We start from the raw sequence: 25,633 nt of genomic DNA on the forward strand, positions 1-25,633 counted from the left end.
AAGTTTCCGATGATCGTCTAATGAAAGTCTGGTGGTAATGGGATATAACAACGTCTTTAAATATATTTTTTTTAACAAGATTTTTTTATCACAATTAAAAATATATAAGACTAACTGATTCAAGTATTTTGTTTTGAAATTAGATAAATTTTAAATGAGACTTATCAGTAAGTTCTCGAAAAAAAAAACATTTTTCAAAATAGGCCTAAAGTTGAGCAATTTTGTATCACCAAAACCAACCCAAAGTGGGCCCAAAATACCTACGGCCCAATTCATCAACAGAATGAAAGCCCACTCCAAGTGAACCTACCTGCCACTTGTAATCTGCCAGATCATCTGATTTGAGGTTAAATATGTAATTTCACCGAATTTTTAACACCAGCAGGCCGGGGGTCGGGCTAGGGACGGGCCTGGAAAATATATCAGCGTCCCCGGTCTAAAAGTGATCGGAAATTTATTTTTAAATATTATTTCCAGCCTGTCAAAAATATTTTTCAAAAAAAAAAGGTTCTAATCAGAGTTGGGGAGGCGTCCCGTAACCGTCCCCCTCATGCGGCGTTTTTGGCGCCCAAATGTGCCCCCGCTTTTAGTCTGTTCCATCTTCAAACCGCCTTCGCAATTGAAAATTCTTGTGCTCTCGACCGAACCAGAGCTAGGGTTTTGACAAGCTCGGATAAAAACTCTTTTTGATTCGGAGATCATGAAGAGAAGACGCGAAATCAATACCAGAGATCCTCCAAAAATCCGAAGTTCTTCAATTAGAGTTTTTAATGGAGTTCGTAGCTATCCTGAAACGGGAGGTATTTTTCTATTTGTCCTTTCTCTCTAAATTCTAGACTTCAATGTGTCATTGTTAAGATTATTAGTTGCTTTTACTATTCAATTCAATACAATTTAAAAATATTTTCTACGGTGATTGAATTTGAGGTGTAACTTGCTGTGAATGCCGGTTTTGATTGCGATGATTTGACATATTTGAACAATGACTCAATGTTATTCGTGGTCTTTGCAACTTTATCTAGGGTTACTTCTCAACTGGAAACCTTTGCCACTGTCTAATTTCTTTGGGGTTGTAATTGCTTCTCCAAACCGTACTCTCTCATTTTTCATCAAATTTGAGTGAAAATTTGGTTGAAAGCTTGATGTGATATGGAGCAGTCCAATCCTTCCATTTTTTAGTTTATTTTATTTTTTTTGTAATCATATGTTTTTGAAAATTCCAAACTTATCCTAGAAACTTGTATGTGAAAGAAAACCGTCTTCAATCGTTAATGTTTTCAAAATTTCATCAAATTTGAGTGAAAATATGAATGTTGGGAATTTGATGAAGGATTTGGTTCGTTCTTGATTTGGTGAAAAAAATTGCCTCTCCTTTGATTTGATACAGATTTGATGAAATAGTTGTAGCACAATTTTTGCCATTTTTAATCAAATATGAATTTCATGAAGGATTGGAGATGCTCTAATCCTATGTAGGAATGCTGGCCAAATAGTTTATGCAATGCCTTTGTTGGTTCTCGCTGAAGTGGTCTGCTTTCTTGTAGATGATGTAATCAGAGGAAAAAGAGTGAAGTTTAGAGATCCGGAATTGGATTGTCCTCCAAATATTAGACACACTGTTTCTTCCATGCAACATGAAGCAATTGGGGATCCAGGATGTAAGTACCCTATTCTCCACATCAATTTCCATTTTCTGCCAAAGTAGTGCATATTTTGTTCATGCTCACTTTACTCCATGGTGATTTGAAGCAATGAAAAATAGTCAGTATTTATTATTCATCTGATGCAAAATGATATGCAGCCAATGCCCCAAAGACTTCCGAGTACGCATTCTTCAAGAAATTAAAGCAGGATGCAGGAGGTTGCTGTCGCTCTTGTCCTTTACATAAAAAGGACAACCAATTGAAAAAAGTTAAACCAAGTGATTTTACCAGAGGTGGGTTCAGCAGTAATCACTTTGGATTGGTGTGGGGTTGTTCCCTAAAAATTTGTTATATCTTAGTGGTTGTGTGTGTGTAAATTAAATGTATAAATAAAATAAATAACAAAATAAAATTAAATAATTCAGAAAATAATTAAATAAATTAAATTCCGAATTAACTGCTTACAGAAATTATAAGTCTAGATTTGTGTTGAGCACAATCTCCTTAAAGTAGATTTTGCCCTTGCTCCGGTGCTTCGAGATTTAACGACGTCTATTTCTCAGGATGCAACGACTAATACTTGATTTGTAGCACTACAAACTCAAGTCTAGTGAACTAAAACTATGCTGTAATTCTCTCTTTCTCTTCCTAAAATTAAATGCAGAACAGATGTAGAAAATAGGAGGACGAAAAGAGGAAGAAATGTTGAAGAAAATTCGATGGAATGAAATGTTGGAATGATTGGCTATTTATAGCCAACCATGCACCTGTTCGGGTAGGCCATGATGGTTGTTCGGACATGGCTGGAAAGGTGCAACCGGAACAACACCGGTTTAGAAAGGAGGCGACCTGAAAATTCAAAATTTTGAATTTGAAAATTTAGCGCAAGATTTGAATTATTTCCTTAAGGAAAAAAAATTTCCTACAAGAATTTGAAAAAATTCAAACGAATTTTGTCAAAAAAATTAAAGTTAGGATCCGACACACAACCCAGACCTCGCACCCGTGCTCAGTTGGACGGACGGCGGCGTGTGTGTGTGGTGGTTTTGGGCCAAGTCCACTTTATCCATAACTCCTCTCCTTACAAAACTTAGGGTGCTCCTTGGGGACCATCCCAAGTATGGCAAGCTAAAGTATATATACTCATATAAATCTTTAAGCCTTTCCTACGTGGGATAAACACATTTCACAAATGTGTAGAAAACCCACCTAAAGTCATTTTCACAAACCCGAAAATGCGTATTGAATTCTCATTCATCAGGAAATGATTTTGAGCAACCAAATATATGATATTATTCACTACACCGCATTAAACATGAACCCAAGAAATGTCAAAAATAACACTTGGGTCCTACCTTAATTAATACTCAAAGTTAGCAAAAAATAAGTTTTTACAATCCATTTTCCAACAATATCTTCCCTGGAATACGTCTACCGGTTGGCGCAGTGTTGTGAAAAGCGCGCGTAGGCGCAAGGCGAGGCGAGGCGCACTGCCTACGACTGAACAGGTTCCAGGCGAGGTGCTTTTAGTTAGGCGCGCGCCTTAGCAGTGACTGGACGGCTCTCGCCTAGGCGCGACTGATTGTTTAAGAGGTAGATCTGATCTAACGACTCAGATGAACCTTTCAAATGGCTCATAATCACAGAGAATTACAACTCATGTACCATATGAGCCAAATACGACTCAAATGAACCCTAATCGAAGTCGTCTCTTCCTCTTTCGCCTCGCAATCGACTTCGACTGGGCTGCTGGAGCTGGACTTCGACTGCGACTGCGACAATGGACTTCGACTTCGGCTTCGCAGGTCTGTTCGACTTCGACTCTCTCTCCCCTTCTCCTTCTTCTCCATCTTCGACTTTCAGTTCTGTTTTTTTTTTTTTTTTTTGGGCTTCGACTTCTTCAGTGCTCTGTTTTCCCCTCGACTTTCCTCTTTCTCCTTCTTCAGTGCTCTGTTTTGCTTCTTTTTTTTTTTTTTCTTTTTTTTTTCTTTTTTTTTCAATTATTTGAGTTGAGTCTCTGAAAAAAAATGTAAGAGAAGAATTTACAAAAAAAATTACAAAAATTAGGGGAAAAAAAATTATTTGTAGTATGCTATTGAAATTTTTTTTTTTTGTAATATGTAAGAGAAAAATTTATTTGTTACGGAAAAAAAATTACAAATAATTGAATAATTAATTATTTGTAATATGCTATTGATATTTTTTTTCCTTTATCTATTAGGGAAAAAAAATTACAAGTAATTAATTATTCACAAATAATTAATTAATACAATGTGGTATTGGTCTTTTTTTTTCCTTTATCTGTTAGGGATTAAATTTGTTTTCCATTTATTCTTTTAATACAATTATTTTTCCATTTATTAAATTTGTTGTGTAGAAAATGTCATTGGAAAGTAATAGAAAAGATCCGGCGTGGCAATATGTCCATTTGGTAGAGGAGTATAATTTAAACAAGTTCAAGTGTAATTTTTGTGGTAAAGTATCAAATGGAGGTGTTTATCGGGTGAAACAACACCTCGCGGGAGGTTATAGGAATGTCACTGCTTGCCTGACGTGTCCTTCTCATGTAAGAGGAGATTAGAGAGTTCATGTCAAAAAAAAAAGACACAAAAAGAAGAAATGAACAGGTTGCTTGATTTCGATGACATGGACATGGAAGATGATGATGTCGTTGAGATCAATGTCAATCAATACCGTAAGTTGACAAGTAGTAGCCAAGGTTCATCTAAATCCAAATCCAAATCCAAATAAAAAATGCCAAAGAGAAAAGGGCCTATGGATGTTTACTTCACACTCAATCCTGAATCAGTGGTGAAAAATCGAAGAGACCAAGCAAAAGGGAAACAAACCAAAATTGATGCAAATGACCCTTACAAAAAAGAAATGAGAGCTCGGGCAGTGCAAAGATTTGCAAGGTGGATGTATGATGCTAGTATCCCTTTTAATGCAGTAAATTATGAGAGTTTTGGACCAATTGTCACGCCCCCAAACCGCCCCTAGTAGTTTGGTGCCGTGATGGCCAGTAACCCGAGGTTACCGAAGGCCGTCTTACAAAAATCACACACAATCAGAGTATAAAATATGGGGCTTACAAGTACGGAAGCAATATATATACATATACAAAATCTAAATAGTCCATGAGAGCCGTGCATAAGTCCAATGGAATGTCATACATCAAATATCTTTACAAGTCTTACAATTTAAGTACAGCAAGAATGAGATACAAAACACATCCTGACTAAAAGGCTTCTCAAGCCGACATATGCCAAAACAAACAAAGAACATAAGCCGAGAAGCATAATCTTCAAGACGATGCAAAACACAAATCCAAAACATGTCGGCTATGCGCCCAAAACACATCGGCAATCACGTCTAGGCCTCAATGCCTTCTTGTTCATCACCTACATATATATATAGAGAGGGTGAGCTTGGATACTCAGTGAATGATATTAGAAATAAAGGTTTGCATGATTGATATCCAAGATTTCTTTCAAAACAATACATAGCATACTTTACAATCAAGAGGGAAATCAAGTTCATTGCCGGCCTTTCAAGTTCTTTGGATGTTAATAACATCTACTTATTTCAAGGGGTGATGACATATCAAGACAAGAGTGCAGTTGCATTATAGTCCCCTGCAACTAAGGACTTTCAAGACAAGCTGTGCTGCGAAAGTTTATAGTCCTCTAGTACTAAGGACTGTCAAGACAAGCTGTGCTGCGAAAGTTTAGAGTCCTCTAGCACTAAGGACTGTCAAGACAAGCTGTGCTGCGAAAGTTTAGAGTCCTCTAGCACTAAGGACCGTCAAGACAAGAGTGCAGTTGCATTATAGTCCCCTGCAACTAAGGACTTTCAAGACGAGTCATCAAAACAAGATAGCATTTGATATACAAAATAGGGATAGTCATTCATGCTAGATCAAGTACTTTTCAAAACAAGGCAAAACAAGATTTATCAAAACAAGTGTAACATAGTTTTATTAGAAATACCACTCACTTCGTTTCTTCACACGTCGGGGTCGAGACAAGCCCAAGTCCTACAACACATGGCAAAGCCTATTGAATGCGCTTTCAAACAAGTCTCTCATGTACACAAATGTTTTCGGAAAACATGCTGGGCACCAACCAGGTCTAGGTCGAGGTTCCACACCTCCCTGCCGAGGTGTGTTCCCGAGGGCCACATGCAAGGAAAAGAGGTCGGGAACTCTGGGTTTCCCTCTGTTGATGAACATGAAGAACATGAGTGTGAAAACATGAAAAATACGAATGTTTGATCATAATCTGCCATCACAAATCTGGGATTTTCGTGCTATGAGTTTGAAAACATGGACCTGGGTACCCGTAGTTGAAAATCATGCAAGAACAAACACAAAACTTGAGTCTAGGCGAAAAGCTTTCGGATCAAAACAAGACTTTCTTGAAGAACACATGAATGTCATTTTCTCTTTCTAGAATCGAGCTTCAAAACGATGCATGGCTTACAAATCATTTCCAATCATGCAATGCAATAACATAAACATAAAAAACATCATGTGCAGATCAAGAATCTAACCTTGGAACGCGGATCTAACGGTTGGATCTCTAGGAATCAAGCTTGAAGATCTACTTCCTCACTCTAAAACTCTTTCTTCCTCCTAGAGCTTCTCTCTCTACAAGGCAAGTTTATGATACTAAAATGATAGTTTTCTATACCCGGTTCTGGGGTTAACCCTCTGTTGAGACACGTGGCGGCGACTGGTTGGGTTCATCCTGAAAAGGTGGCTGACAGGCCAGACAAAGCATGGTGGAAGGGTGTTCAACAAGCAAAGCGGTATGGGCTTTCTGACAGACTATGACATCGACCAACAACAAGGCATATCTAACAAGCTACACGGAGTGGCACTCCGGCAAGGGGTGACATCAGCTAACAAAGACTTCGACAACTAAGGTGACAATGACCTCGGCTAGGAAGGACAACACTTGACTAAGCTGTGCCACATCTTGGCCTAGATGCGCCACACCTCGGCCTAGGTCATACCACTTCCAGGACGAGATCACTTGGTTGCAAGGTAATATCTCGGCTAATGTGGTCAAGGCAAGGACTGAGGTCGACAAGGGGTTTCAAGATACTAATGCTAGACTAAAGATGACCTCGGCATTGGAATAACGTCGGCTAGCATAACTCAGGCAAGGCGTAACCTAAGTTTCACATCAAGGAAGGAATAAGACAAGCATACTACACTTAGACAAATCACAAGGCTTCCAAATCAAGACACGGATCGCATTAGCTCAAGCGAAACAAATCACAACATACACATGCAAGCTAAACAAGTCATAATCATACCGATGCTCACGAACATGATGGGGACATGAAGTGTGGGTTCCTACAGTCTACCCTCCTTAAAGAAGTTTGGTCCCCAAACTTAAGTTACCTTGTCCTACGAATAACTCCGGGTAACGGATTTTCATCTCCTCTTCTTTTTCCCATGTGGCCTCCTCGCCATAATGTTTCTCCCATTCGATTTTCACCATTGATATCGACTTGTTTCTCAACTGCCTCACTTGTCTGTCGATAATTCTCATCGGCTTCTCTTCGTAGCCCAAGTCTTCATTAACTACAACCCCGGAGTAGTCTATTACATGCAGTGGGTCTCGGATATATTTTCTCAGCATCGAAACATGGAACACGCTGTGGACTTGGCTCAAATCTGGCGGCAAAGCGAGTCTGTAAGCAACGGTGTTAACTTTCTCAAGAATTTCAAACGGCCCAATATATCGGGGTGCAAGTTTACCCTTCTTCCCAAATCTCGAAACTCCTGTCATCGGCGAGACCTTCAAAAATACATGATCCCCAATTTCAAATTCTAACTCCCTCCTTCTTTGGTCGGCATAACACTTCTGTCGACTCTGTGCAGTTTTAATCCTCTGCTGAATGAGTTTGATCTTTTCAGTTGTCATATGAACCAACTCGGGGCCAATTAGAGCTTTGTCTCCTACTTCAGTCCAACATATCGGCGATCTACACTCCCTTCCATACAAAGCTTCATACGGCGCCATGCCTATGCTGGCTTGATAACTGTTGTTGTATGCGAATTCTACTAATGGCAAATGCGATTCCCAACTTCCCTGGAAGTCCAACACGCACAGTCTGAGCATGTCTTCGAGTGTCTGAATCGTTCTTTCTGTCTGTCCGTCGGTCTGGGGGTGAAAGGCTGTGCTAAATCTCAATTCTGTTCCCAAGGCTCCTTGTAGACTCTGCCAAAATCTAGAAACGAACTTCGGGTCTCGGTCTGACACAATGGACATCGGCACACCATGAAGCCTAACGATCTCATTCATGTACAATTCAGCAAGTCGGTTGGCATTGAATGTAGTCTTGACCGGCAAAAAGTGAGCTGACTTAGTAAACCTGTCGACTATAACCCAAATGGAATCCATACCTCTTTGCGTCCTCGGCAAACCCACTACGAAATCCATGGAGATGTGCTCCCATTTCCACTCAGGAATTGACAAGGGTTGAAGAAGTCCTGCTGGTCTCTGGTGTTCTGCCTTCACTCGCTGACAACACAGACACTGAGATACAAACTCGGCTATCTCTCTTTTCATGTTTGGCCACCAAAAGGTCCGCTTTACGTCCCGATACATCTTGGTGCTCCCTGGATGAATGGCAAATTTGGAACTATGGGCCTCTTGCAAAATCTTCCTTTTTAACTCTGGTACATCGGCTACACACAATCTTCCTTCGAACCTAAGCACCTGATTTTCCACTGTGTAACCTGGCCTCGGCTTGGAGACGAATTCATCAATTACCCTTTTTAGGAACTTATCTTCCATCTGTCTGTTCTTCACTTCCTCAACGATTGTCGGTTCCGCTGAGACCGTTGCCAGACACGCCAAACTTCCGACTAGTTTCCTGCTTAATGCGTCGGCTACGGAGTTTGCCTTACCTGGGTGATACTGAATCTGCATGTCGTAGTCCTTCAACAGCTCGAGCCATCTTCTCTGCCTCATATTTAACTCTTTCTGGGTGAACAAGTATTTCAGACTCTTGTGGTCGGTGAAAACTTGGCAAGATGTTCCATACAGGTAATGACGCCAGATCTTCAGAGCAAAAACCACGGCAGCTAGCTCCAAATCATGGGTAGGATAATTCTTTTCATTGGGCTTCAACTGACGAGACGCGTACGCTATGACTTTACCTTCTTGCATTAACACGCAACCCAAACCTTTATGTGAAGCATCACTGTAAATCTGAAATTCCTCATTGGCTGATGGTAGTACTAGAACTGGTGCTGTGACTAACCTCGTCTTCAATTCCTGGAAAGCTGATTCCCTTTCATTGGTCCATTCATAAGCTGCTCCCTTCTTGGTTAGTTGTGTCAAAGGCACTGCAATCCTCGAGAAATCCTTCACAAACTTTCTGTAATAACCTGCCAAACCCAGAAAACTACGAACCTCGGACACGTTGGTCGGCGTCGGCCAATTCACAATGGCTTCAATCTTACTGGGGTCAACTGATATACCATCTTCATTGATCACATGCCCTAGAAATGAAATGCTGGAAAGCCAAAACTCGCATTTACTTAACTTGGCGTACAACTTCTTATCTCTCAAGGTCTGCAGGGCGAGTCTCAGATGATTCTCGTGCTCGCTCGCACTCCCAGAATAGATCAATATGTCGTCGATAAAAATAATGACGAACTCATCTAGGTACGGCTTAAAGACTCTGTTCATCAGGTCCATGAATGCTGCTGGGGCATTGGTTACTCCGAAGGGCATTACCAAAAATTCGTAGTGGCCATATCTTGTCCGAAAAGCAGTTTTCTCAATGTCCTCGGCTTTAACCTTCAACTGGTGGTAGCCTGACCTAAGGTCAATCTTGGAAAAGACTCGTGCTCCTCGTAGTTGATCAAGCAAATCATCGATTCTTGGCAATGGGTATTTGTTCTTAATGGTCACCTTATTAAGTTCTCTGTAGTCAATGCAAAGACGAAGGGTGCCGTCCTTTTTCTTAACAAATAGAACGGGTGCTCCCCACGGTGAAGTGCTCGGCCTGGCGAATCCCTTATCCAACAATTCCTGTAATTGCGATTTCAGTTCTCTAAGTTCTGCTGGAGCCATTCTGTAGGGTGTTTTGGAGATAGGTTGTGTTCCTGGCAAGACGTCCACAGTAAACTCTATTTCTCTATCGATAAGGTGGCCAGGCAACTCATCCGGAAAGACGTCGGGGAATTCCTCAACAACGGGTATGTCGGCTAACTCAACATTTCCATTCAGATCACTTAGTATACTGCATAAATAACCCTTACATCCTTTTTGGATCAACTTGTAGGCCTTCATGGATGAGATTAAGTAAGGTGGGGGTACTACTCCTTTACCCTGGAAAATGACCTCGGCTTGACTTGGGGTCGTCAATGTGACGTTCTTAGTAACACAATTAATGGATGCATGGTTCGCCACTAACCAATCCATTCCCAATATAACATCGAAGTGAGTCATGTTTAATGGCATCAAATCAACTAACAATTCTACACTCTCAATCATAGCAATACACGCCCTATAAATGGATGTTACAATCATATTTCTCCCAGATGGAGTAGACACAGATAATACATAATCAAGGGGCTCTAATTCTCTATCCAACTTCTCGGCGAATATAGTGGACACAAATGAATGCGTAGAACCCGAATCAATCAATACGTATGCATCTTGAGAACAAATTGAGATGGTACCTGACACTACCGCCTCGGCATTCTGGGCGTCTCCTGGTACTAATGCAAAAACTCTGCCTTGCCTTGCCTGTATTCTCCCGACGTTGTTGTTCTGTGCAGAGCCCGAGGTGTCTCCATCCCTCCTTCCATTGTCAGTCCTTGCTTTCGGGCAGTCCTTCACGCGATGGCCTATCTCGCCGCACTCATAACAAGCTCCTGTTGCCCAACGACAAACCCCGAAATGTAGCTTTCCACAACTCGCGCACATCGGCTTAACATTACCTTCCTGATTTGAGTTGCTGGAACTGTCTGTGCTTATCTTCTTCTTGGCATTGAACGGAACTCGGCGACTATCATAATTCTGTCTCTTCCTCTGACCCTCACCTGAACTCTGGTATCGGTTTAAATTAGCTTCAGCCAGGATGGCCTTGTCCAGTACTCCGGCGTACGTCGGCATATTGAGCATATTGACCCGATCTTGTATCGGTCCACGCAACCCACTTTCGAACTTCCTCGCCTTTCGGTACTCGTCGTCAACCATATGAGGCGCATATCTCGCTAGTTCAGTAAAGGCACGATCATACTCTGCCACTGTCTTGTTCCCCTGTGTCAGATTCTGGAACTCCGTGGTCTTTCGGTCTCGGACGCTAAGGGGAAAATGCTTGTTGTAGAACAACTCCAAAAATTTTGCCCAAGTCAAACCCGGATTGCTTTCTCGGACCATCATCCACCACCTACGAGCATCGTCGTCTAATGTGAATGCTGCCAGAGATACCTTCTGGGCGTCTGTACTGGGGAAAACTTCAAACAACTTCTCCATCTCTAAAACCCATGCCTCGGCTTTCATTGGTTCTATGCCTCCCTGAAATCTCGGCGGTTTCATCTTCTTGAACTCTCTGATTAGAGTTATCGTGTCGTTCCCATACAAAGCTTGCTGCATAGGCACTTGTGGCACTGGAGGAGGTGGAGCTGCATATCGGCCATTCGTCTGTTCGGCATGCATAGAAGTGGTACCAGTATCCTGCGGCCTAGGTTGTCTCTGCTCACGAACCAAGCCTTCGACTAACCTTTCCAACCTCTCCAACCTGTCTTCCGATCGATCTCGGCCAACCGGGGGTCTACCTCTCCTCATGGTGCTAGGGGGGGGATGCAAGATGAGACTTTAAAACAACTAAACAGATAACACATATGCAAGTAACGAGCGTCTAGGCCAAAACGATGCACACATAGTCAAGTAGCAAGCAATATGATGCAATCTTAACATTCTTCTAAGGGAAATCCTAGGCTCTCTAGAACTCAAGGTGTGTGATTAACGTACTACAAGGATCTTGTGCTCTGATACCAATCTGTCACGCCCCCAAACCGCCCCTAGTAGTTTGGTGCCGTGATGGCCAGTAACCCGAGGTTACCGAAGGCCGTCTTACAAAAATCACACACAATCAGAGTATAAAATATGGGGCTTACAAGTACGGAAGCAATATATATACATATATAAAATCTAAATAGTCCATGAGAGCCGTGCATAAGTCCAATGGAATGTCATACATCAAACATCTTTACAAGTCTTACAATTTAAGTACAGCAAGAATGAGATACAAAACACATCCTGACTAAAAGGCTTCTCAAGCCGACATATGCCAAAACAAACAAAGAACATAAGCCGAGAAGCATAATCTTCAAGACGATGCAAAACACAAATCCAAAACATGTCGGCTATGCGCCCAAAACACATCGGCAATCACGTCTAGGCCTCAATGCCTTCTTGTTCATCACCTACATATATATATAGAGAGGGTGAGCTTGGATACTCAGTGAATGATATTAGAAATAAAGGTTTGCATGATTGATATCCAAGATTTCTTTCAAAACAATACATAGCATACTTTACAATCAAGAGGGAAATCAAGTTCATTGCCGGCCTTTCAAGTTCTTTGGATGTTAATAACATCTACTTATTTCAAGGGGTGATGACATATCAAGACAAGAGTGCAGTTGCATTATAGTCCCCTGCAACTAAGGACTGTCAAGACAAGCTGTGCTGCGAAAGTTTAGAGTCCTCTAGCACTAAGGACTGTCAAGACAAGCTGTGCTGCGAAAGTTTAGAGTCCTCTAGCACTAAGGACTGTCAAGACAAGCTGTGCTGCGAAAGTTTAGAGTCCTCTAGCACTAAGGACTGTCAAGACAAGCTGTGCTGCGAAAGTTTAGAGTCCTCTAGCACTAAGGACCGTCAAGACAAGAGTGCAGTTGCATTATAGTCCCCTGCAACTAAGGACTTTCAAGACGAGTCATCAAAACAAGATAGCATTTGATATACAAAATAGGGATAGTCATTCATGCTAGATCAAGTACTTTTCAAAACAAGGCAAAACAAGATTTATCAAAACAAGTGTAACATAGCTTTATTAGAAATACCACTCACTTCGTTTCTTCACACGTCGGGGTCGAGACAAGCCCAAGTCCTACAACACATGGCAAAGCCTATTGAATGCGCTTTCAAACAAGTCTCTCATGTACACAAATGTTTTCGGAAAACATGCTGGGCACCAACCAGGTCTAGGTCGAGGTTCCACACCTCCCTGCCGAGGTGTGTTCCCGAGGGCCACATGCAAGGAAAAGAGGTCGGGAACTCTGGGTTTCCCTCTGTTGATGAACATGAAGAACATGAGTGTGAAAACATGAAAAATACGAATGTTTGATCATAATCTGCCATCACAAATCTGGGATTTTCGTGCTATGAGTTTGAAAACATGGACCTGGGTACCCGTAGTTGAAAATCATGCAAGAACAAACACAAAACTTGAGTCTAGGCGAAAAGCTTTCGGATCAAAACAAGACTTTCTTGAAGAACACATGAATGTCATTTTCTCTTTCTAGAATCGAGCTTCAAAACGATGCATGGCTTACAAATCATTTCCAATCATGCAATGCAATAACATAAACATAAAGAACATCATGAGCAGATCAAGAATCTAACCTTGGAACGCGGATCTAACGGTTGGATCTCTAGGAATCAAGCTTGAAGATCTACTTCCTCACTCTAAAACTCTTTCTTCCTCCTAGAGCTTCTCTCTCTACAAGGCAAGTTTATGATACTAAAATGATAGTTTTCTATACCCGGTTCTGGGGTTAACCCTCTGCTGAGACACGTGGCGGCGACTGGTTGGGTTCATCCTGAAAAGGTGGCTGACAGGCCAGACAAAGCATGGTGGAAGGGTGTTCAACAAGCAAAGCGGTATGGGCTTTCTGACAGACTATGACATCGACCAACAACAAGGCATATCTAACAAGCTACACGGAGTGGCACTCCGGCAAGGGGTGACATCGGCTAACAAAGACTTCGACAACTAAGGTGACAATGACCTCGGCTAGGAAGGACAACACTTGACTAAGCTGTGCCACATCTTGGCCTAGATGCGCCACACCTCGGCCTAGGTCATACCACTTCCAGGACGAGATCACTTGGTTGCAAGGTAATATCTCGGCTAATGTGGTCAAGGCAAGGACTGAGGTCGACAAGGGGTTTCAAGATACTAATGCTAGACTAAAGATGACCTCGGCATTGGAATAACGTCGGCTAGCATAACTCAGGCAAGGCGTAACCTAAGTTTCACATCAAGGAAGGAATAAGACAAGCATACTACACTTAGACAAATCACAAGGCTTCCAAATCAAGACACGGATCGCATTAGCTCAAGCGAAACAAATCACAACATACACATGCAAGCTAAACAAGTCATAATCATACCGATGCTCACGAACATGATGAGGACATGAAGTGTGGGTTCCTACACCAATGATTGAAGCCATTGGCCAATATGGTCATGGTATGAACCCACCGACTTACCATGAAGTGCGGGTTACCCAACTCAAAAAAGAAGTGAAACATATTGAAGATTTGATGAAGAATCATAAAAAGGATTATGCAAAATACGGGTGTTCCATAATGGCTGATGGTTGGACTGATAAGAGAGGAAGGACATTGATTAACTTTTTAGTTAATTGTCCAAGAGGAACCATGTTTGTTGAGTCGGTTGATGCTTCTAGCTATTCAAAGGATGGGCAAAAGCTATTTGAATTACTAGACAAGTTTGTGGAGAAAGTTGGAAAAGAGAATGTGGTGCAAGTTATCACTAATAGTGCTACAGTTAATGTGTTGGCGGGTAAGAATAATTCCTTATTCCTTACATCAAAATTGTTTACTCATAGTTTGTTTTGTATTTAAAATTTAAAAACTTGAAAATAATAATTCTTCGTTATTGTTACATTATAGGGAGGTTTTTGGAAGCTAAGTATGAACACTTGTATTGGACACCATGTGCTGCTCATTGTTTGGACTTGATGTTAGAAGACATTTTCAAAATACCTAGACTGAAAAAGACATTTGAAAGGGGTATTGCAGTACATGGCTACATTTACAATCGGTCTACGTTGCTAAACATGATGAGGCGTTATACAAATTTGAAGAATTTGATCAAGCCTGCAAAAACTAGATTTGCAACTGCCTTTTTGACTTTGTCTAGGATGCATCAACAAAAAAACAATTTGAGAAAGATGGTCACCACCGAAGACTGGACCTCAAGTAAATGGGCAAAGGAGGCACAGGGTAAAAGAATGGCACAAACTCTGTTGATGCCTTCATTTTGGAATACTGTTGTGTTTGCCTTTAAGGTCTCAGGTCCTCTTGTCAAAGTGCTTAGATTGGTTGATACCGAGAAGAAGCCTCCCATGGGATACATTTATGAGGCAATGGATAGGGTAAAAGAATACATTGCAAGCTCATTTGATCATAAAGAAGAGAAGTATAATGAAATCTTCGAAATCATCAACAAAAGATGGGATGTCCAATTGCATCGGCCTTTACATGCAGCTGCGCATTTTCTTAACCCATAATTCTTTTACTCAAAAGTGTTAGAGGTGCAAAAAGATCATGAAGTGATGAATGGGTTTTATGAATGCATGCAAAGGTTGGTCCCGGATGTCACTGTTCAAGATTTGATCACTACTGATATGAGTATTTATATGAAGGCTGAGAGTCTTTTTGGTAAGTCTGTTGCGATTAGACAAAGAAATATAAGAGCACCAGGTAATATATTATAGACTCATAGAGTTTATTTTTAGTAATACTTTTAGTAAAACTCAATCCTTGGTAACAGTTATTTCTAACTAGTGGATTATCGCAGCTGATTGGTGGGCATCATATGGTTCTTATACTCCAAACTTGCAAACTTTTGCCATAAAAGTCCTTAGCCTAGCATGTAGTTCATCGGGTTGTGAACGAAATTGGAGTGTATTCGAACATGTGAGTATTTAACATTCTAACTAATTTTTTGTTCAATTCAAATATTTTTTATTCTCATTATATAGAATTTAATATCTTTTTAATACTTGCAGTTTCATAGCAAAAAAAAGAAATAGATTGGAACAACAACGTCTCAATGATTTAGTGTATGTCAAATGCAATAGAACATTGAGATTTAGGTATGACATGCGCAACACTCTTGATCCCATATCTATGCAAAATATTGATGAAAGCAATGAGTGGTTGCTTGGGAGGATGGATGGAGAATCAGATGAAGATAATGAGCCTGTGTTTGATGATGATGATGATGGCTTGACGTGGGCCACTGTTGCTAGAGCTTCTGGAGTAGAAGAAAGGAGCCATGCAAGTAGAGCAACAAGTTTACGCTCAAAGGCACAACCGAGGATATCTAAATCATCAACATTGACTCCACTTCAATTAATAGATGAAGAGGAAGCGGGCTCAGATGATACAGAGGAGGAAGATGTTGAGGGATATAAATCAACTGATGGAGAAGAAGATGTTGCCATTGATGTTGGGGATAATGATTGACTAACACCGACCTAACCTACCATTTCTTTTGATATTGATGTTTTTAAGTGTTAAGACGTATATTAGTATTTGTTGGATATTTATGTTTTGGATGTTTAGTGTTTATGTTTTTATTTTTATTTTATTGAATGTGGATTATTTGATCTTTGAAAATTGGAATGTTATGTAATATGCACTTTCATGGCTTTGAGAATTATTCTATATTTTGTCTTGAATCTTGATTACTTTTTATTTTTTAAAAAATTGTCTTAGTACTATGAATGATTAGTCCATGTTAATTTTTCTATTTTTTACGAAGATTGTGCGCCTTACTTCAATAAAGCCCACGCCTAGCCTTGCGCCTAGACCCCGAGAGACCTTCAGCGCCTTAGTGCGCCTTGAGCCTTTAAAAACACTGGGTTGGCGGGTTTGTTCAGTATAAGTGTATTCAATGGACATTTTTTTCATGCTGTACATGTAGTAAGAGAGCAATAAATCTTGATTTAATGCATTAAAGAATTCAGGTGTGTAGAAATTTAATGTATAAAGAGAAATAGAGAATTGTATTATTGATTGATTTATATTGATATCTATTACAATGATTCATGATTCCTATATATAGAAGAGGGTGAGTGTGTAGTAGGTAAGGAGTAGGTGAAGTGGAGGTGGTAGTGGTGTAGTGGGTTAGGTTTAGTGGAGTAGGTGAGGTGGTAGTGGTGTAGTGGGTTAGGTTTAGTGGAGTAGGTTTAAGTGGGTGAAGTAGGTGGAGAGTAGGTGAAGTAGGTGAGTGTGTAGTAGGTAAGGAGTAGGTGAAGTGGAGGTGGTAGTGGTGTAGTGGGTTAGGTTTAGTGGAGTAGGTGAGGTGGTAGTGGTGTAGTGGGTTAGGTTTAGTGGAGTAGGTTTAAGTGGGTGAAGTAGGTGGAGAGTAGGTGGATTTTAACAGCCCCCCGCAAACTCAAGGGGGATAGGAACTAACCAACTTGAGTTTGGAGAGAGTAACAAAACAAGAAAATACATAAAAATAAAAGAGGATAAGAGACACTGTATGGTCGTGTCAGACCATTGGTGAAGACACTGGATGGTGGTGTCATAACGTTGTAGAGGACACTGTATGGTGGTGTCATAACCATGTAGAGGACACTGTATGGTGGTGTCATAACGGTGTAGAGGACACTGGATGGCGGTGTCAGACCGATGTAAAAGACAGTTTATGGGGTCATGTCGGACCGTTGTAGCAGACAATGTTATGACAGTTGTGGTGACAGTTTACGGAGTCTTGCTGGACCCTTGTAGAAACTAACCGGAATCAATGTCGGGACAGTTTACAGAGTATTGTCGGACCCATGAAGGAGCTAACCGGAATCAATGTCGGGACAGTTTACAGAGTCTTGTCGGACCCTTAAAAAGTCGCACCCTCAAAAGGTGTGCCCAATCTTTCAAAAGGCGTGCCATCAAAAGGCGTGCCCAATCCATCAAAAGGCGTGCCATCAAAAGGCGCGCCCACTTCATCAAAAGACGTGCCCGACAGAAAGCGTCGAGCCATCAAAAGGGGCGCCTGACACGCGGCGATGCACGTGATTGACAGAGCGCGTGTCGGCCTCGTCGTCTCTGTCTTTATAAACCAAAGCGAAGTCTGAGGCTTGGAAGCATAACAAACCAGTTGAAACCTCTTCGTTCTCTGTAACATTCTGTAACCAACCCTTCTCTGAAACACTCAGCAACCCAAAAACATGGCTTCTTCTTCCCGTTCAGCTACCCAGAACATAGTCTCTTCTTCCCGTGGTCTGCTCACTCTCTTTCCCGACCTCAACGAGTCAACAAGAGAGATAACTGGTGCGGTGGCCAGTGAACCTCAACCAAACACCTCTGGTTTTGCTCCGTTGAACTTTCCGATGCGGTCGGTGGAGCAAAAAATGGCAGTGCAAACGGATATTGAAGCTAATCAGTATACATTGAAGTCCTGTGTTGAAACTATGACTGCGGTCACAAACTTGTCGCACCGGCTGCAGAGTAGGACAAATGAGGTGCAGCAGTTAAACGCCCAACTGGCTCTGCTCCAACGCATGTATAAGGATGCGCGAGCAGAGATAAGTGTGCTAAAGGCGGAAAATAAGGAGTTGAAGCGGAAGGCCACCGTTATGTTCCGATTTGGAGGTCCGCCATATGCTGTAGTGGAGGAGCAGGGTGGAGTGATCGTGCCTAGTGGAGTGGGAAACACGGAGGCAACACCGTCAAGGGCCGCCCAGGACGGAGGCAAGAAGAAAAGACCGGCGGAATAGGCGAAAAAGTGAGGTCGGTGGGTGGCCGTCTGCAGAAAAGAAAACAAATCTTGTGGTGTTGTGGTTTGTGTTGTTGTGGTTGTTTTTTTTTTTTTTTTTTTTTTTGTTAAAATTGTGATCGGGGTTGATCCCTGAGATGAATAAAAGATGGTTTGGTGTGCAAAGCTATATGGTATGAATGGAATTTGAAAAAGATTAAAAAATAATGTGAAAGAAAAATAAAGAAAAAAATAATAAAAATATATTTGAAATCAAAATGAAAGATGGGGGAAATAAGGAAAGTGGTTTGGAGAAAATAAATAAAAATAATGGATTTTGAAATCAAACGGAGGAGAGAGAGGGGACAAGCCCATGTGAGAGAAAGAGGGGAAAAATGATAGCCGATGCACCCAAAAATAATCTAGCTGCTATCCACAGGCGCTTAGGGGAAGGAAATGGTAGCAAGAGACGGCCAACACCATATATGGCTATAGCAAAGAAATGGAGTATCAAGCTCAATGGGCTAGGATTTAGACCAGAGAGTAAAGCCACTAGTCCTGTTGAACACACACCTCCAAGGCTCAAATAATCAAAACATGCTTCACGCATTTCCTTCCTTGCTTGATCAGGAGATGCACAAAACACCTTATACAGGGCTCCAGTCATTCCTCCACCAGTTAAAGGATGACGCATGTTGAAAGCATCACCTATTAATAGTGCTCCAGGAGTAGGGTAAGGAGCAGCTGGCATACTTCTATTGGGCATTGTTCTAATACTTCCCTTATCAATTGCAGCTATAAATGAATCATGCAGCTCAGGTGGAACCTGGGGAGCCACCAGAGGGAAGCAAAGCCGAAGGCTGTAAAAGCGAAAAAGGAAAAGAAGGCTCCAGCTAAGACAAAAGCTGCTGCGCCAAAAGCTAAAGCCGCTGTGAAGCCCAAGCCAGCGGCAAAGGCCAAGCCAGCTGCGAAGCCAAAAGCTGCTGTGAAACCGAAGGCTGCCGTGAAGCTGAAAGCTGCAGTGAAGCTCAAGGCTGTGGCGAAGCCCAAACCAAAGCCGAAGGCGAAGGATCCTAACAAGAGGCAAATGAGCATGGAGGAGAAGCATAGATTGAGTGTTGGGTTGCAGAGTTTGCCCCAGGAAAAGATGCCACAGTTAGTGCAGATTATGAAGAAGAGGAATTCACATTGGCCTCAAGAGAGAGGATTTAGGCAGTGATGGGAAGGTATGTGTAGAAAATAAGCGGAATAGGTTGAGGTCCGGCGGGCGGCCAAGGCGAGGTTGCCGCCCGCCGGTGAAACGAAAAATACTAAGTGCTTAACCTTGCTCTGATACCATGTAGAAATTTAATGTATAAAGAGAAATAGAGAATTGTATTATTGATTGATTTATATTGATATCTATTACAATGATTCATGATTCCTATATATAGAAGAGGGTGAGTGTGTAGTAGGTAAGGAGTAGGTGAAGTGGAGGTGGTAGTGGTGTAGTGGGTTAGGTTTAGTGGAGTAGGTGAGGTGGTAGTGGTGTAGTGGGTTAGGTTTAGTGGAGTAGGTTTAAGTGGGTGAAGTAGGTGGAGAGTAGGTGAAGTAGGTGAGTGTGTAGTAGGTAAGGAGTAGGTGAAGTGGAGGTGGTAGTGGTGTAGTGGGTTAGGTTTAGTGGAGTAGGTTTAAGTGGGTGAAGTAGGTGGAGAGTAGGTGGATTTTAACGTCCACTGTAGATTGGAGTTTTCTTTTTCCTTTTGATGAAGTTTTTTTGCAAATCAATGGGCATAAAATTTTCTTTGTTCACTAGTAATAATTTATTGACTGCTATTTTTTACTTTATATGATGCAGAGGCAACTAATTTTGGTGAAAATAGCCACAAGGTCATCGGGACCCCATTGCTCATTGAAAAAGTTAAACCTATTAACCACAATTTGCTCCTCTCACCCCTTTGTGGTGCATTAAAGAATTCAGGTGTGCATTGTGATTGGACATTTCAGGTTAAGCCATTCTTTTGAAACAAAGCTAGTCTTTTCTTTCTGTCAATCAATGAAAAGAAATATCATAAAGTGAAAGGGAGTATACAAATGATTGGCCCTTTTCTTTCAGTCATAGTCTTGATTCACCTGCTACATCTGCCTTTTTGGCATCTTGCATATTTTTCTTTCATTTGAACCTATTCAGTTTAGTCTCGTCTCATGATATCCCATTGCAACCATGGAAAATACACCAAAAACCTTTCAAATGGAGTTCAAACCATGTTGTAATGATGATTATGTTGTCTTAAAGTAACAATAAACAAACAGTGAAAAAAAAATTTGAAACATAAAATTAAGAAATCGAAGTAACAGCTTAAAAACAACCAAAGCTAAAAGCTTTTAACCCTAGAATAGCATAGGTATGTGTGTCATTTTCTTTGGACTGTAAGGATAAAATGCTTGGCAATTAAATTGTAATGTTTGAAATGATTGATCTTATATAGGAAATAAATTTCTTCAATTTTTTCTTTGATATAAATGAAACATTCTACGAGATGTGATTTTAGCTATCAATGTGTCAATGAGCTTGTCAATGCATTGTTTTGTTCTGTTTCTCTGTTTTCTTCTGTTAGGAGTGTATCTGTATTTAAATAATTTAGAATGTTTATTGTTCATGCTGTCTATCGTAATATTACGAAGTATCATACTTTTAGCTTGGATCTTAAAATCTCTGTTTTGGCAAATCTTGTAGTATGAATCAGACTATTGATATTATTCACAACTTTTCCTTATTTTGTGCAAGCTGTTGTACCAAATCAAACACTCATCTGCATATATCTCATCATACAACATGCAGAGATCCTACAAAACTTGAAGTTCTAGGTTATCGTTTCACCCCTTCAAATATTCAACACTACCTTTTTGGTTGGTACAGTAATATACAGGAGGGAGGGGGGAAAGAAAACAATAAATGTTGAACATACTTGGGAGGATCTATGCGGCAGGAATGAACACAAATATAGCATAGACCTGTTTGAAGCATAGGTTATATTTGCACAAAACTTCAATTATATTCACATATGCCATATTCATGGCCAAGAAAAAAGAATGCAACGTTAAGAATATGGAATATTTTGTTGTTGGGATCTTGTTGCAAGATATCCAAATTGCTTCGGCATCAAATCATCAGCCCCTTCGTGGCAATCAGATAACATTTTATTTTCTTTTGCAACAAGTTATTAGAAAAATCATGTTCTATTTCCAATTCTCAAAATGTAAATTTGTTGAAACACTTTCTATCAGTATCAAATTTATGCAGTGTCTCATTTCTCTTATTAATGTTTAAAAAGGTATTGGTTAGTAGAACATACTGAAGTGTTCTTGAATTTTAGGGACTGAATTCCAGGATGAAAGAGTCTTTTCTGGAAAGAGAAAGAAATTACATCAGTGGGTTGTGGAGACCTCATTACCTGAGGTTAAGGAGAGCTGTTTGGAGGGGTTAGCTGTATGACAGCTTTTTAGTTGTTTCGTTTTCTTTATATATCTTGTTATGAATTCAGTTCATATTTTTCAGGTGTAATTTGGTTTCTGTTCTCCTCAATCGGCTGTTCCCCGACAATAATGAAAACAATGTATGATCTTTTGGCTTTTGTAAGCGGTTTGAAGTCTTATTTAGCACTTGCTTTTTAGGCTGAAAACTTCTGTCTGCCAGCATTGCTGGGATGCAAAGCCATCGCAGATGAGAGCTGACACCAAATATTCATCACATGCTTTTCCCGACTCAAATACCTGCGACAAGGAATTTCATTGGACTCAAAGAAGGGACCTTGTGGAAGATGAGCAGGGGTGGTACTTGGATGATTTCCGTTGCAGATCAAGAGAGATAATTACCTCAAAATGGGAGACCCAAGGCTCTGATTCTCCCTCAACCAGCTATGCTGCAAAAAAAAAAAATCAGTATGAAAACAAGAAATTTGGTTCTGATTATGAACGCGGTACTGCAAGTTTGATCACTCAACGTGATCCATATTTTTGTTCTAATTTGGATAAGTATGGATCTACTACATCAATTTGTGTTAAAGAGCTGAACGAATTTCAAGATCTGGATGATTCTGCTACTGGAAGAGAGCCATGTACTTTGTTGCAATTGGGTTGGGATTCTGACAACTTGAAAGATGAAGGAGACTCGTCAATTAATACTTGCAACACAGAGATGAACTCGCATTCCACATTTGCAAATTCATGGGATCATCATCACCAGCATTGTCTGGATGGAAGTTTTGATGCAAGCGAGCCGTACTCTTTGTCCTTTTCCAATTATCCTTCCAAACATACCTTACTACCACAACCTGATTCAACCAAACTTTGTAATTGGGATGTGGGAAGATTCCTTGAAGAGGAGAAGTTTCTTGTTATAAACAAGGTTTTCAGTGAAAAGCATCATCCAGATTTGGAATCACTTGTCCTTCCCTCACAACTGCGTTTTGATTTTGGATGGAAGTGCTTATCAATGAGCGGTTCCTTTGGTGAACTTCACTTGTCTACTTATGATGACGGTTTTCAATCTCCACAAAAGGAAAGTCCATGTTCTTATCTTCTTACAGAAGAGGAGCAAGAGGATTGCTTGTATAGCTCAAACCACAGACAATCCATTACTCATTTTGCAGAAGATACACTTGACAGTCATGAATGGTCTTCCATTGATTTCCAGATACCTCTTGATGACAGAGAGATCTATCTTCCTTTGCTGCTTGACAGTACAAGCTGGCTTAGACCTGAAGAAGATATACATTATGATGATGACAAAAGGGTATACATTTGATGCTTCTTATACAATTTTCATTTGCCACTGCTTTGACGAAGATCTCCAATGTACAATTGCTGCTGTTATTTTTAGCTCGTGATGGTGAGTGATGTTTCTTTGGTAGCTGCGTTTTAACTGGACATCTTTTAATCTCATTAAAAAGATTGGAAATAATATTATAGTTTAGATGGTAGGGTGAAGATAGCACATTCTTGATTTTTCAAATCTTGGTACCATATCAGTGAATCAACCGAAAAACTATATTTGCATATTGAGGAGATATTTTGGAACTCCTCTAGCTGATCAAATGAGGCAACAATAACCGCAACATTAGGAAAGCACCCTTTTGTTTGTTGTAGAATTGCATATAGAGTGATTTGCAGTATTGTTTGCTTACAAAATTCTCTCTCTCTCTCTCTCTCTCTCTCTCTCTGTATGTATGCAGGTGTTGTTTCTGCATTGTGATATACATATGCAAGCTCTCATTTGTTTGTTCTTTATATCCTAGATCAAGAAGTCAGACATACATTACTTGGTTTCTGGGCTCTACTAATTCTACCAACTCTAGTCATGGACTAGAAGCCGAGAGGTATGAATTTACTATTTTTTTTAAAAAAATTTATTTTATTTTATTTTTGTTTACATGGCAAAAACGTCACATAAAGATGTATCCTAACTGACGCTGGGAAGGTGCAGGGGATCGAATTCGGACTGATGAGCAGGCCACCAAGAGCACTCTGCATAATACCCTCGTGGACCTAATTGTCCCACAAGAAGCTGAGAGGTAACTACCACTCTGTCTCTCTCTTTGCTAAATCAAAAAGAGGTATATTGCCTAGTTCTTTTTCTTTTACCTTGGAATTACTTTCCAATACCATTTCCATTTAAGTTTGATTTCAAGCGATTTGTCAATTAATTGGAGAATGTTCACATGCCGTTGCAAAGAGATGTTTGCTTTCTTTTTCTGTAAGTTCGTTGTTTTGGGTCAAGCCACAAAAGCATATTTGTTTTTCAAAGCAATCTAAAATCTTGTACAGTTGGTAATTCAAACTCAACTCACACACAACCCTCCCCCCAAAAAAAAAAACAAACAAAACAAAAAAATCCATCATCAAACGCTAACATTTGCATTTAATACTAAAAATTAACAGATAATTGTATGTTCTCAGGGATAGGGAAATGGTTATGTTTCAAAAGTCCACTTGAGATTATTTGTCTTTCTTTTCTTTTATTTATTTATTTTAATTATAGGAGAGAAATAGGAGTGTGTGTGTCAAATTCCAACCACACTGCCAAACAGGTACACAGCTGGAAAGCACCGGCAGAATAGATTAAGTTCGAATAACTTGCAACAGAAAGAAGAGACTCCGGTGGTGGTTCGACTATCCGGGGCACTCTGACGATCAAGTCAATTATCTTTCAAAGATAGTAAAAGTGCTTAACTCACTATTCAGAATATCAAAAGCGTACCTTAGACCCACGAGGGTGCCTCTCTTTTATAGCCAACACTGACCTAATCTCAATAGAAGCCTAGCTCCAATGGATTCTGTCTCAATGTTAATCTTGGACTCCCAGTTAGATTGAGATAAACTTTTTAAGAGTCTTATCCTTATCCAGATTGAAGTCCTCCCCAATTATAGGGCTCTTGTTCCTTATCCACTTATCTCGGATTTCGGTATTCTCGCAGATAATCTCGGCCTTGCCGAGATTACCTCGGCATCATGATCAGCACACGTGGCACATCAGTTGACACTTCGGTACCACCTCGGTCACGTGTTATCATTCAAAAATTATGTCCCCACAAGGAGAATGATAAGTTGCATCCTCCCAAGTTGGTTCTATTCAAGCCTAATTTGATGTTTAACTCGAGGAGTCATTATCTTGTATTCTAAGAAAATCATATTGGTTGTGTGCTAGCTCAATAAACAATGGTAAATAATTACATAATTTTAAAAATAAAATATATAATAATAAATCACACAATATTATTAGATAGACACATGATGTGGTGGTGTTTGACTTGTTTAATAATTTTTGCAATTGGAGAGAATTTCTTCCTTTTTTATTTTTCTTTTGTCCATATTAGAAGTGTTGCTAGATCAATTATAAATAATTATTAAGTTTGAAGTAATTAAATTTTATATTTTAATTAAGAGTCATGTATTTTGTATTTTATATTAGTATATATTTTTCCGTAAATTAATGGAGGACCGAATTAACGTGAGGCGTTGTGCATAGAGAATGAGGACAAAAAAGGACATCTGGCAAGAGTCCCACTCGTGACCCTATGCTTCCCGCCCACCGTACCTGTGCTGGTCCCCCCATTGCCACGTCATTTTGGTCACTTGGTCTTTTGCTGACATCACCTTTTGATGCTCGAGAACCGAGGGAGGATTCATTCCTTGTCTTCTCTACGTGGCTCATTTCTTAGAATCTAATGAGTTAG

General features: G+C 40.3%; 1 protein-coding gene across 12 annotated transcripts; it reads left to right on the forward strand.

Moving 5' to 3' along the window:
* The first annotated feature begins 389 nt into the window (after positions 1-389).
* On the forward strand, positions 390-25,186 carry LOC114317633 (uncharacterized). Of its 12 annotated transcripts, none has more exons than XR_014351441.1 (10): positions 390-800; positions 1,545-1,658; positions 1,802-1,936; positions 20,257-20,379; positions 21,776-21,881; positions 21,958-22,015; positions 22,096-23,289; positions 23,633-23,776; positions 23,884-23,971; positions 24,439-25,186. XR_014351441.1 is itself a non-coding variant. In XM_028264394.2 (9 exons), the coding sequence occupies exons 1-8, from the start codon at positions 701-703 to the stop codon at positions 23,738-23,740; spliced, it is 1,779 nt and encodes a 592-aa protein (XP_028120195.2). In that variant the 5' UTR covers positions 390-700; the 3' UTR covers positions 23,741-23,776; positions 23,884-24,157. The 12 variants fall into 12 exon arrangements, 2 of the variants coding, with proteins under 2 accessions (XP_028120195.2, XP_082763280.1); XR_014351444.1 differs by having other exon boundaries at positions 23,696-23,776; positions 23,878-23,971; positions 24,875-25,186; XR_014351443.1 differs by having other exon boundaries at positions 23,696-23,776; positions 24,875-25,186.
* Positions 25,187-25,633: the final 447 nt, after the last annotated feature.

Source organism: Camellia sinensis, chromosome 14 (genome assembly GCF_055761805.1).
Source record: "Camellia sinensis isolate YWXY chromosome 14, ASM5576180v1, whole genome shotgun sequence".
Classification (NCBI taxonomy): domain Eukaryota; kingdom Viridiplantae; phylum Streptophyta; class Magnoliopsida; order Ericales; family Theaceae; genus Camellia; species Camellia sinensis.

Bases quoted from the DNA above. Each gene is read 5' to 3' on its own strand.
- LOC114317633 (XM_028264394.2), top strand. From the start codon at position 701: ATGAAGAGAAGACGCGAAATCAATACCAGAGATCCTCCAAAAATCCGA. The intron at 20,380-21,775 runs GTGTGCATTGTG...CTTGAATTTTAG, and splicing joins TGGTGCATTAAAGAATTCAG to GGACTGAATTCCAGGATGAA. The intron at 23,194-23,695 runs GTATACATTTGA...TTTATATCCTAG, and splicing joins ATTATGATGATGACAAAAGG to ATCAAGAAGTCAGACATACA.